This window comes from Oryzias latipes, chromosome 21 (genome assembly GCF_002234675.1).
Source record: "Oryzias latipes chromosome 21, ASM223467v1".
Taxonomy (NCBI): domain Eukaryota; kingdom Metazoa; phylum Chordata; class Actinopteri; order Beloniformes; family Adrianichthyidae; genus Oryzias; species Oryzias latipes.
In genome coordinates, this window is record NC_019879.2 from 699,512 (window position 1) to 711,955 (window position 12,444).

At 46.5% G+C, this 12,444-nt stretch overlaps 1 protein-coding gene across 2 annotated transcripts in view; it reads left to right on the forward strand.

The window, feature by feature from the left end:
- Positions 1–10,927, forward strand: part of itgb5 (integrin subunit beta 5) — a 55,007-nt gene extending 44,080 nt beyond the window's left edge. Inside the window, exons 12-16 of one of the 2 annotated variants that reach the window (XM_023950461.1) lie at positions 4,428–4,650; positions 5,384–5,484; positions 6,421–6,534; positions 8,239–8,405; positions 9,778–10,927. In XM_023950461.1, coding sequence (XP_023806229.1) covers positions 4,428–4,650; positions 5,384–5,484; positions 6,421–6,534; positions 8,239–8,405; positions 9,778–9,873 — 701 coding nt within the window. In that variant the 3' untranslated portion in view covers positions 9,874–10,927. The remainder of the gene's footprint in view (positions 1–4,427; positions 4,651–5,383; positions 5,485–6,420; positions 6,535–8,238; positions 8,406–9,777) is intronic. The other variant, XM_023950462.1, reaches the window with a different exon arrangement.
- The last annotated feature ends 1,517 nt before the right edge of the window (positions 10,928–12,444 follow it).

Genomic DNA, 12,444 nt, shown 5'->3' on the forward strand with positions numbered 1-12,444 from the left:
TGTTTCAAATCGGTGATAATAAACCGATTACAGAGCGACGAGGACGCTGCAAAGCTGAGTTTTTCTGAGGGAGATCAGTCAGAACATCTTTGGATAATAACATGATAATTAGGTTGGATCCTCAGGCAAGGCAAGTTTATTTGTGTAGCACAATTCGTAAACAAAGTAATTCAAGGTGCTTCACAAAATAGAAAAATGCATTAAAATCACAATACATCATAGAAATAATCAACGAAAAATTTACTTTAAAAGAAAAGAAAAACTTTGAAAAGTGATTTAAAAATAAAGGAAGGAAAGGAAAGAAAAGTGCAGATAGGACCTTTCAGTCATATACACGGCTAAACAGAAATGTTTTAAGTCTAGATTTGAACATGAACACAGAAGAGGCCTGTCTGTCGACTTCAGGGAGGCTGTTCCAGATTTTAGCTGCAGAATATTGAAACGCTGATTCCCCTTGTTTAGTTCTGACTCTGGGAATCAACAGGAGGCCGGTCCCTGTGGTCCTCAGAGTACGAGATGGTTCATATGGCACTAACATGTCAGAGATGTACTTTGGTGCTCGGCCATGGAGAGACTTGTACACAAGCAGAGCTGCTTTGAAGTCTATTCTTTGAGGTACAGGGAGCCAGTGCAGAGACCTGAGCACAGGACTAATGTGATCATACTTCCTGGTTCTGGTCAGGACTCCAGCAGCAGCATTCTGCTCAGCTGACCCCTCCTTGACCGTCACCCTGGGGGAGTTGAACCACCACATGGCTTTAGATGCAGCCTGAGTGAGCAGACAGCATTCTGCTGCATAGAAAAACCAGCAGCTCATTTCCTGTTTACTTCATCCCCAAAAACTCGTCCAAGTGTCCTGTGCATCTGCAGGGCGTGTGTGAAGTTCATATCTGATCCCATGAAGGGAAGGCGTGTGGCTCCCCCTGCTGGTCATGTTGTTGTTTGCTTTGTTGGTTCTAAATGTTTCCACATCATCAAAATCACCTCACCACACAAGCCCATACCATGATGCTTCCTCTGTCTGACTTCAGTGTTGGCGTGGTTGAGTGGGATGGACAGTGTCAGACATCATTTGGGGGCTTCCATGTCTTCATCTTGAAAAACACAGGACCCCCTCCCCCAACATCTGGCCTTTTGCCCAGAGGGAAGCTTTTGGTTCTGGAAGATGTTGAAGGTCTCAGAACAGACTTTATGTTTTTGTCAGACATGACTTCTCTTGGAACACAACTCGCCCTCTGGAGACGTGTGGGGCACCTTATCTTCATGTCCAAGTCTGAGGAAGTTCAGGGTTGGTTGATTGTTGCTGTCAGCCTTCCCTTTATCTCCAGAACCAGGCAATAGTTCAGGGGTGGCGAACAAGTTTGACACCAAGAGCCGAATTTTTTCACTGTGATAGTCATAGAGCCACACCACACACTGACCTGCCAGCACGCACACGCGCACACGCGCACGCACACACACACGCGCAATTAAAGCCGTATTATTGTCCTTAACACACTCCTCTCCCTACAACAGAACAGCAGTATTGCAGATGTGTTTATTTCAAGGAAAGTGTCCACCCTCAATACACACATCAATGCAGCTTAGCCAGAGTTAACACAGAGATTACCCTGGAGGTCAGATACCCCCTCCACACACACAGGCACCTCTCTCTCATTTCATACACACACTCTCTCTCTCTCTCTTCATCTCACTCTTTTCTCTGCCTCTCTCTGACACACAACTACTCAGTGACGGGCAGTAAAGTTGATGCTGGTGAGAATGTGACTCCTCTGAAGTCAGATTTATGATGATAAAACTGAATATTTCATCGTTTATCCAACAGCATTTAACTGGTAATTCTTTGTGTCTCAACATTCCTCTTTCAATGATACTTACACCAACAAATACACAAACATCTGGACAGAGCATCCTTCTGGTGTCTGAGTCATTCATATTCACAATAAACACATTAAATACATTACATTTCAGTTGTGTGCAACTTGTATTAATTTTGACTTTGATGTGAATATCTTGCTTTTATATGTTTTTTAATTTAAAATTGAATGACTGAAATTTGTACTAAAAGCAAATAATTTATTAAATATTAATACATTGCAATGAGTCAGTTCATATTTAAAAGTAGTGATCCAGCAAGTGCTGAGTTAAAATTCAACTGGCAGCGTTATTCACGCCCCCTTCTTGCTCACACTCATTTAGCCAAACGGCATGCATCTTAATTCTCCTAACAGCTACTTGGCTCATGGTTTTACACAGAAAATTCCCCATTTCCCATGAGTCTTAGGGGCTGAAGGCGGGGCTAAGCCCCAGGCCAGTTGTAGCCTCTCTGATCAGCTCCTTTACGTGAGTGTCGGTCAGAACGGACCGATGTCTGTTCTCCAAATTATAACAGGGCCTTCTTTCAAAGAGATTTCTGCTCATTTATCTCCGGTTCTCTCGCTGCCTCATCAGTGACAAGCGGGGATCTCATCAGTCAGTCTCTGCATTAAAGGATCCACGAGAAAAGTGATCTGCAGTCGTTTCCGTTCGGTTGCGCAAGCAGCGTCACGTTCTGCGCTTCATTCATTTGGATTGCAGCTTTCTGCTGTGAGCTCCGCAAAGAAGGAAAGTGGGAGGATTGTTGTTCAGTAAAAAGCAAGAATCTTCCCGTTCTTCCAGAAACGTCCTGTGTTTGTCTTTATACTCTGAATTTCACCTTTTTGACCATGAGGGTAACAGTCTGCACGCAAGTCAAATCTTTATCTATGTGTTCCGACATTGGACGTAACCCGCGCAAATGATTGGCGGGAGCAGCATCAAACACACACACTGCCAAATCACTTTTATTATTATTTATTGTTAATACCCTCTGATGGTTTGAGTGTGGTTTAAGAGGGAAAAAATTATGAAATGAGGCAAAGTATATAGAAAATATGATGAGACGCAAAGAGCCGCACGCTCATTGGCCAAGAGCCGCATGCGGCTCGAGAGCCGCGTGTTCGCCACCCCTGCAATAGTTCAATGGTTCAATGGTGCTTGTGCTTCTTTCCTCATCTCACAGCAACTGGTTGGAGGTGATGAATTCAGCTTCACATCTGTATGTCAGCGGGAGGGAGGAGGCGTGTTCTAATGAGGCTGTTCTACATCCTGAAGGCTCACAGCGCCTAACAGCAGTGTTTTTCAACCTTTTTTGAGCCACGGCACACTTTAACTTTGACAAAAATCCAGCGGCAAACCAGCATCCAAAAATGAAAAAAAAAAAAGGAGAAACTCGTAGTCTGTATTGATCTACAGTCCCTCCATGATCTCACATGCATTTGAGTGATAATTGTTGCAGAAAAAGCTGGAAGCTGCTGCTGTTTTTTCTAAAAGATATAATAAAAGTTACGTTAAAAGATTTAAAAACTGTTTGATGTGTGTTCGTTGTTGTTTCAAGACGTTAAGAGGAGAGACTCATTGTACGCTGAGACGCTGTCACTTTAACCCAATGCATCATGGGAGATGTAGTGATGTCAGACAGACTCTCTTCTCTGAGCTTCATTGTTTTGTTCTCTTGTTCCACGGTCTGACACCGGATTCTGTGGAAAGCTACACCACTAAAGACGAGCTTTAGCTGGTATTTCTGTTGGAACTGAGAGACTTTATGAGCAGAATCAGAACAAGGAAGTGAAGACTTTAACCACTTCTGACTGGTCAGACTGGTGACGTGTGATTTAGCCTCCAAGAATGATTGGTGGAGACAGTTAAAGGGGCGGGACTTGTCCGAAAACAGCTGTAGCTGTGGCTAAATCGCGGTACCGTCATTCTTATCAAAATGTCTTTAATAGAATCAAATAAACACAAAGAAAAAAGTATTTTATGATCTTTCATATTCCTAATTTCTCAGTGTTTTAGCAGGACCTGTTTGGATGAACACAGAGATGATATCCTGGAGATGGAAAATGTTTTTAGATCAGTGAATGAGGGAAATTTCCCACTGGTTGAAAAACACTGCATTACAGTCATTGTCCCATTCACACACACACACACACACACCTTCTCACAAAGCCCGGGTGTGTGTGAGAAGGTGTGTGTGTGTGTTTCTGAACTGTTTGTCCTCCAGATTGAAGCTCTGGAGTTTCGTCCCGTCAAACAAACTTTTCTCTCCAGGCGTTCTTTGACATCTGTCGGGTCTTCTTGTCGCGTTTCTTCTCTGCACTCGTGAGAAAACGTGCTGCTGTTTGAACATCTCATCATTTGGACTCAGATTCTGTGTCAACCTGTCAGGAAGAAATGGAAACAATCCTAGAAAAGAGGAAGAAAACCTTCTGATGGACACAGACAGTTAGGCTACTGTGTGGCAGAGGAGCTTCAGCAGGGGGGGGTCATGGCGTAGATGGGGGTGGGGGGTCATGATGTAGATGTTCCTCCTATTCTCAAGTCTTCTGTTCTTCTGCCCCCCCCCCCAGGTCATGGCGAGTGTCACTGCGGTCAGTGCAAATGCCACGCCGGCTACGTTGGTGACAACTGCAACTGCTCCACGGAGACGGCGTCCTGCATCGCAGAAGACGGGAAGATGTGCAGTGGGCGGGGTCAGTGCGTGTGCGGCCGCTGTCGGTGCACAGAGCCGGGGGCTTTCGGGGACACCTGTGAGAAATGCCCCACCTGCCCCGATGCATGCGGCTCCAAACGGTGAGCGCCTTCTGTTTGAAGTGGATAACGGATGAACCCCCATGAGGGCGACTCGCTGTCGTGCCGATGACCCCAAGCTCCTGTGATGGGGGCAGGTAGTTGAATAAAGGAGCAGGGGGTGGTCCGGGGTAAGAAAGGCCTTTCTGCTGACTCAGATAGGCAGATTCCAGTTTCCGAGACGCGCTTCAGCATCCTCTCATTGGGACCACATGGATCCTTTGATCCTCGTCCCAAAAGGACACATCAGTAGTTACTGTGTTCAGCTGATGACATTGACATCAACCGCAGGACCACTGCACTGCAGCCGTCTGCGCAGCTGCAGCCGGACCAACCTTCTCAGAAGATGACCAATTTAAACATCCACACGATCTCCCCAGTTCGACCACGATGAAATGGATCAATTAGACACCGATCCGTTCGTTTTCTCTTGTTTGGCTGCAGGTTGTAGAAAATAAAAGTACCGTAGCGGACCGAGTCGGGCTGGGTGGCTGTTTGGGTTCCGCTTATGGGGGTTTGGCAGAATATGGTAAACTTAGGGTGGGGGGCTGGAGCGTGACACAGAATGAAGGTGAAGTAATGATGTTAGTTTTTTGTCATATAGTGGATGTCATAATAACGAGAAAACAGACCAGAAGAAATTCTGTTTTCTGCTTCCGTGTTCATCTAATCATTAAAAAGTGATTTTTTTAGGACAGTCTGAGGTTCTGAGCTTCATCTTCATCCTCTTCCTCAGAGACTGCATCGAGTGTCGGCTCTTCGGCTCAGGAAGACTTGCAGACAACCAGACCTGCCAGCGCCTGTGCAAGGACCAGATCCTCACTGTGGAGAGCCTGAGTGCGTCAACACACACTTAACACACACATTGAGGATACTTTTGTTTGAGCTGCTGATCTGTTCTGTGATGGGGAGACGGTTTCCTCAAACTCCATGAAAGTTCTCAGCTTCATCAGTTTCATCGAGGAGGAGGAGGCTCCTCTTCTGCTCAGGTGATGGACAGATTATTGAATCGAACACACTCTTCAGCAGAAAAATGGAGTTTTGCCACCTGAAATCGCCATGGATACACGATTGACCATTGTGACATTACAGAAGAAAGGAATCAATACTTCATGATAAACATTTGACTTATCAAAAAGGATTAAAGGCCACGCCCCCTTGCTGAAGTCCAGTCCATTCAGCAAAGTGCAGAATCAGACTCGGAACAGTGTTGGCGTACAGGAACAGCTGTTGACCTCTGCTCACAACATGGCGTGTTTAACTGCCAGTGGGTTGTAGTGCCTTTGAGCACTTAACCCCCGTGTTCTCTAGCTGCATTGACGGTCGCGTCGACTCGTGTTCATGCGACCACTTCCAAAGAAACGTCTTCATAAGTGAAGTGGAACGAGGTCCACAACTCTTCCTCACAGACCGCTGAACGTCTGCAGCTCAAACATCCAACGGCGTCTTCTCAGCACTTCTCCATTACTTTGCCCCCCCCGGAGGGGCCAAAGGAGGCGAGCTGACAGGCTCTGCTGCTGGATGGTATGCAGCCGTCAGTGGGGTTTTAGTCACGGCCTGCTGTTAACGGGCTAATGCAGCTCAGGTTTGGCTGCTTGGATTCCATTTGGGGCTCCAGCCCAGATCTGACGTCTGTCCCTGCATTCCTGCTGACGTCTCCGTCTGACCCGGCATAACGTTCTCCACATGTTCATTCCAGAGCTGGAGCAGCTCTGGCAGGTTGGGGGGCACCCTGAGAGTTGATTCTGCATCACTGACTTTGTCTCTTTGTAGAAACGGATGGCACCACCCTCTGCCTCTACAAGACGCACGACGACTGCATCATGAAGTTCACGTACTCGGAGCACGCCAGCGGGCAGTCTGTCCTCACGGCACTCAAGGAGCCCGGTCAGTCCCTCCCCAAACCACAGAACTCTTCAAGCTGGGATCAAACCAGGATTAGAGAAAACCAGAATAGGAGATCTGGATTTAAGGAGCAGTAATGTAGAGACATGGGACTTTCTGCAGGTTAATATGTTCTGAGCTAAATTAGGATTTTGTGATGCTCTGTAGAAGATCCCACCACTCTATTATGTAGAATGCTGCTTCACATTTGTAGTTTAAAGCTAAAGGAAAAGTGAGGAGGAGGAGGAGCAGCACGGCTCAGATTCACCTCAGCCTCCAGAACTGAAGCAGGACTTTGTTCCACACAGATGAAGACGACACACCCAGATTCTAAATGTCTAAAGTTATGAAATGTTTGCTCCACATTGGGTCCAGAAGTGTGTGGAAGACCTAAAAAGGGGGGTCAATGGAAGCAAAGAATATCAGCAAGATATTTGAGAAAAATGCTGGTCCTGGTCCTGGTGCTGGTGCTGGAGCTGGTGCTGGTGCTGGAGCTGGTCCTGGTGCTGGTCCTGGTGCTGGTCCTGGTCTTGGTGCTGGTCCTGGTCCTGGTGCTGGTGCTGGTGCTGGAGCTGGTCCTGGTGCTGGTCCTGGTGCTGGTGCTGGTCCTGGTGCTGGAGCTGGTCCTGGTCCTGGTGCTGGTGCTGGTGCTGGTCCTGGTGCTGGTCCTGGTGCTGGAGCTGGTCCTGGTCCTGGTGCTGGTCCTGGTGCTGGTCCTGGTCTTGGTGCTGGTCCTGGTGCTGGTCCTGGTGCTGGAGCTGGTGCTGGTGCTGGAGCTGGTCCTGGTGCTGGTGCTGGTGCTGGAGCTGGTCCTGGTGCTGGTCCTGGTGCTGGTCCTGGTCCTGGTGCTGGTCCTGGTGCTGGTCCTGGTCTTGGTGCTGGTCCTGGTGCTGGTCCTGGTGCTGGAGCTGGTCCTGGTGCTGGTGCTGGTCCTGGTCCTGGTGCTGGTGCTGGTGCTGGTCCTGGTGCTGGAGCTGGTCCTGGTGCTGGTGCTGGAGCTGGTCCTGGTGCTGGTCCTGGTGCTGGTCCTGGTCTTGGTGCTGGTCCTGGTGCTGGTCCTGGTGCTGGTCCTGGTGCTGGTGCTGGAGCTGGTCCTGGTGCTGGTGCTGGAGCTGGTGCTGGAGCTGGTCCTGGTGCTGGTGCTGGTGCTGGTGCTGGTCCTGGTCCTGGTGCTGGTGCTGGTGCTGGTGCTGGTGCTGGTCCTGGTCCTGGTGCTGGTGCTGGTCCTGGTGCTGGAGCTGGTCCTGGTGCTGGTCCTGGTCTTGGTGCTGGTCCTGGTGCTGGTCCTGGTGCTGGTGCTGGTCCTGGTTTAAAGGAGTAAATGTCCAAATAAATGGTGGGAGGAGTCCAAACAGACTAGTGTCTAGACTAGTTTGGTTACAGGCTTTAAAAGTTATCTGTCGGTCATAAAGCCCCACCCCCATCAGTGCAAAAGTACCAACAATGATGGGCCCCCGCCCCCCCAGCACACTGATGGTTTGTAGACTGTACGCCCAGAAGAACACGGGGGTTTGAACCTGTAGGGTCAGGTTTCCCGCTGAAGCAAATGCACACTGACTTCCTCGTGTAACACCCCCTTGTGGTCACCCGCTGAAGTGACCTGTTCACTAACCAGCTTAGCCGGCAGATCACTGTGAACTCCACTGAGCGTGTGCAGCACCCCCCCTGCTGATTGCTTAGCATTAACCTTGTCGTTCCTCTCCTCAGAGTGTGGCGGCGGTCCAGATGCCCTCATGGTGCTGCTCGCCGTGGTTGGCAGCATCCTGCTGGTGGGAGTGGTCCTACTCGCCGTCTGGAAGCTCGTCATTACCGTTCATGACCGCAGAGAGTTCGCTCGCTTCCAGAACGCACGGTGGCGTGCTCGATATGAGGTGGTACGACCCCCCCTGCTGTTTCTCCACTTCCTGTCCCTGATTGAGGTGGAACAAAACCCCAACAGTCCTACCTTCTTCTCTTTGGAGCAGGAGGCGACCTTATTTGGACGCCATTATTTGTCTTGGTTTTTTTTTTTTATGGTGACCAGTGGTCAAGAACCTTTTTCAGACCGCAGACTGGTTTCATTTCAGACAGCAGTTTCACAGACCAGGCCGAAGAATCAGAATCAGAAGTACTTTAATGATCCCACAGGTGGGAAATGTATGTGTTACCATAGCAGTAAACATAAGAGAAAATAGAATAATATAAAAAACAAAAATGTAGCAGAAATGTGCAAAAGTCATCTGCTACACTGCGAGTTATTGTAGAGTTGAATAGTGTTGGGTAGGAATCTGGCAGAAGATAATTTTTCATATTAAAATGCTACCACGAGAAATTTAGTTCATAAAAACCAAAACCATTGGCAAATTTTGTTTGCAGTTGATGATTTGGATTTGGGGAAGGAAAGGAGTTATTTCTGATGTGTAAAAAATCCATAAAAGCAACATTACAGTTTTTCATAGAACACTATTATAAAACTGAGAACTCAACTAAAAAGATCATATTTGGTTTGACATAAATCCTGATCAACTGTATTTTTGAACACTACATTTTCTGTGTTAAAGTTTCTTAACAGCCGCCTGCCTAAGTCACCTTTCATCTCCCTTTTACAAGTTTCCTCAGTTCAGAAGGTTCTTCAGCAGGTCAGAAACTTTATTTGATTGAATCATCATTCTCTTTGGGCCTTTGCGGAAAGTGCTATAGAAGTATACACCATTTACCGTTTTACCGGTGTGCCTGCGGCTCGGTACCAAGTGGCCCATGGCCCGACCGGCCCGAGGCTTGAGGACCACTGGTGGACGTGATTCCCCAAACCATGATGTGTGAGAAGGTTTAGTAGTTTCCAGAACTTACCTGCCTTCAGTGTTACTGCATGTAAAGCTGCATTCACAGCCACTTTCAATGAAACCTCTATGTAAACATGCGTATACGCGCTTTTCAGGCTTCTGCATTCAAGTGTAGCTACGCATATTTTCAGCCCGTCACACGACCAGTGTGAATGTAGCAGAACAGACGGGAGCTCAGCTTCCTGATGGAGGCTGCATTCCTGCTGAAAAGGAGGATTCAATGACAGAATTTAAGAATGGCTCTTCCAGACGGTGCACGATGGTTAAGCATGTGAAATCTGAATGTTTTCACAGCAAAGCAACCGGAGCGGACATCCTTTAGCTAACGAGCCTTCACGGGGGTCCTGTGCGGTTGCAGGGGGGCGTCTGCTCACAGCTGAAGGCAGCAGATGCTGAACGTCTTCTTCTTTGCTGTGTTTTCCAGGCCTCCAACCCGCTGTACAAGCAGCCCGTCTCCACACACCGCTTGGTAACAGACTTGAACATGCATGGGAAGTTCTACAATGGCGGTTTCCACTGATCCACTGGCCCCCACCCCAGCAGGCCTGATCCTGGAGGAGGAGGACCGTGCACTCACCCCTGCCACGCCTCCTCCACCCCCACAATGCTGGCAGGTGTGAGTCCAGAGCTGGTTCCCCACTGATCAGCCTGCAGACTCGTTATGTTCACCCGAGCAGAGAGTCTCTCATTCATGCTCGTCTCCAGAAGACGCCTTTGTGCTTCTGCAGTGAAGATTTGGTACTAACATTCACTAAGCCCGTCGTTTTGCACAGAGGATTGAGAACACTTTAATGCTTTGGTTGCACTAGTTTTTCTGTACGGCAGTTTTTCCTTCTTCAGACTGAAAGTGCTGAACTGGTCTGGATCCTGACAGGAGTTGGGGTTTTGCTGACTTAGTTGATTATTTTCTGGAGGATTTCCAGCAGGTAAACAGACCTGTTTTTGATTGAATCGGATTTTTCCGTGAAGTTAGATTTTTCTTATCCTGATATATGTTATTGAGCGGGGTCTTTCCAGAAAGGATTCATGCAGGGAGGGCAGGAAGGTCTGCTTTCACAGCGGCTGTTTCTACGTCTTCCTCCCAACAGCAGGCAGGGTTCATTTTTCCGAAGGGGGAGTCATAACGGGAACAGAAATAAAGCTCAGGAGCAGCCGACCTGTCCAGGTGAATTGTTCTTTGGTAGCTCCGCCCACATGGCCCCCCCTGGAGCTTTGAACTGCTTACTCTTGCTGTTGAATCTGGATGATTGTTGTGAACAGAGCCAGTTTCTGTTCCATCCCATCCATTCATCACCTTTAGCTGATTTTTGCTTTGAAACGTGTCTGTGCTTGAATTCAGTCCTTTGTACCTTTAACAGTAACACTTCCTACGGACAAAATACATGGGACTTCAGCTGTTATATTAATTATTGTATTGATTTGTGAAAATAGAAAATAGAATTCATTTGATTTTGCTAAGTACAAGGATTTATTGGAGATAAATTTTAAAATGAAATGTTTCTAGAAAAAAAAAAGTAAAACTCACGTCTGACAGAAGCAGGAAAGGCTGAGCTCTAATAAAAACCTAAAAAGCCTCTCTGGTCCACTTCTTGTTGCTGCAATTATCCTGAATTGTGCATCCATCCATCAACACACCTACACATCCATCCATCCATCCATAGATTCCCTTACAGTCTTTCTGGAGCCCTTCCTGCTCTTGGATGAAGGCGGGGTTCCCCCTGAACATGTCACCAGTCTGTTGCAGGGACACGTTCTGTCACTCATACCAAGAGGCTATTCAGAGACGCCAGGGAGACCTATGAAGCATATTTTTGGACATGGAGTTATGGGCAAATTTCAAAATATGTCTGCCATTCTAGTCTGAACATTCAAATGAATGATTTCTTGAAGGGTCTATATCATGCTGTTCTTAATCCTTTCACAATAAACTGTATGCATATATATAACGTTTTACCTTTGACACACTACAGAAAACATCTTGATTTAAATATGAGCTATTTTCAGCTCATTTTCCTACCTGTAAGTAAACATGACTTCTGGGGGGATACTCCAGGGGGGTATTCCAGAAGGCCCGTTTAAACTCCCCGGACTTTAAGCCTGAACTCTGGCTGAAATCCGCCTGAACTTGCTCACTCTGGGTATGTCGGTTCCAAAAGACCGGACATGAGTTAGCGTCATTACGCTCCACTTGGTAACCCTGGGTTAATGCACGTGCACAGCAGGTATATAAAGACATTCTCAATGGATCAACGATTTCCGGGGTCACCATGGAAACGCGTGGAGAAAAAAAGAGATCGCTATACTTCAGTGAGACGGAGTCTGAGATTTTAATGACGGCTATGAAGATTATACGACCATCAAAGAAGTAATACGGCTGCATCATCAGCAAAAGAAAGAGTTTCTGCTTGTAGTAGAAGAACAAAGTAAACGCACGAGTTTCTGATGTTATTTTCATTGTGACGCATATATATATATATAACTTATCCAACTTAAATTAATGTAATTGGTAACAAGTAATTGAGTTGCATTTATTCAACCTAATTTCTTACTTACAAATTTACATATTTATCTAACTAAATGTCATATTACTTCAATTCAGTTAAAGTGTTTCCATCTTAACTTGAACTCATATGTCTAAGTTTGAGCCTGCAGATATACTCATTTTTATAACAAAATGAATGGGAAAAAAACCGATTGAATCTCAAAGCCATATTGCATATCTCTGAATTTCTTGTTTAACCAATTTCACAGTAGGGGTGCTAATTGAACTCATCCTCCTCTTCCTCCCTCTCACTCATGGTGCAGAAAGAATTAAACATAACAGGACAAATAACTAGACAAAACAGTAAAACAACTAAACACATTTGGTCGAAAAAACCACACTTAAACCCAAATCTGTCCAGACAGGCAAAGGGAATGGTATCCCACAATCCCTTGCAGTGCCGATCTAACAGCAGCACCCGAAGTTACACCTACTTCATTGAATTAATTAAAAGAAAACTTTTTTTAATTTTTAAATTAATTTGAATGAAAGCAAAATAACTGTCTGAAAACTATGTGTTATTTTTAAAATGACTTAACAAAAAAAAAA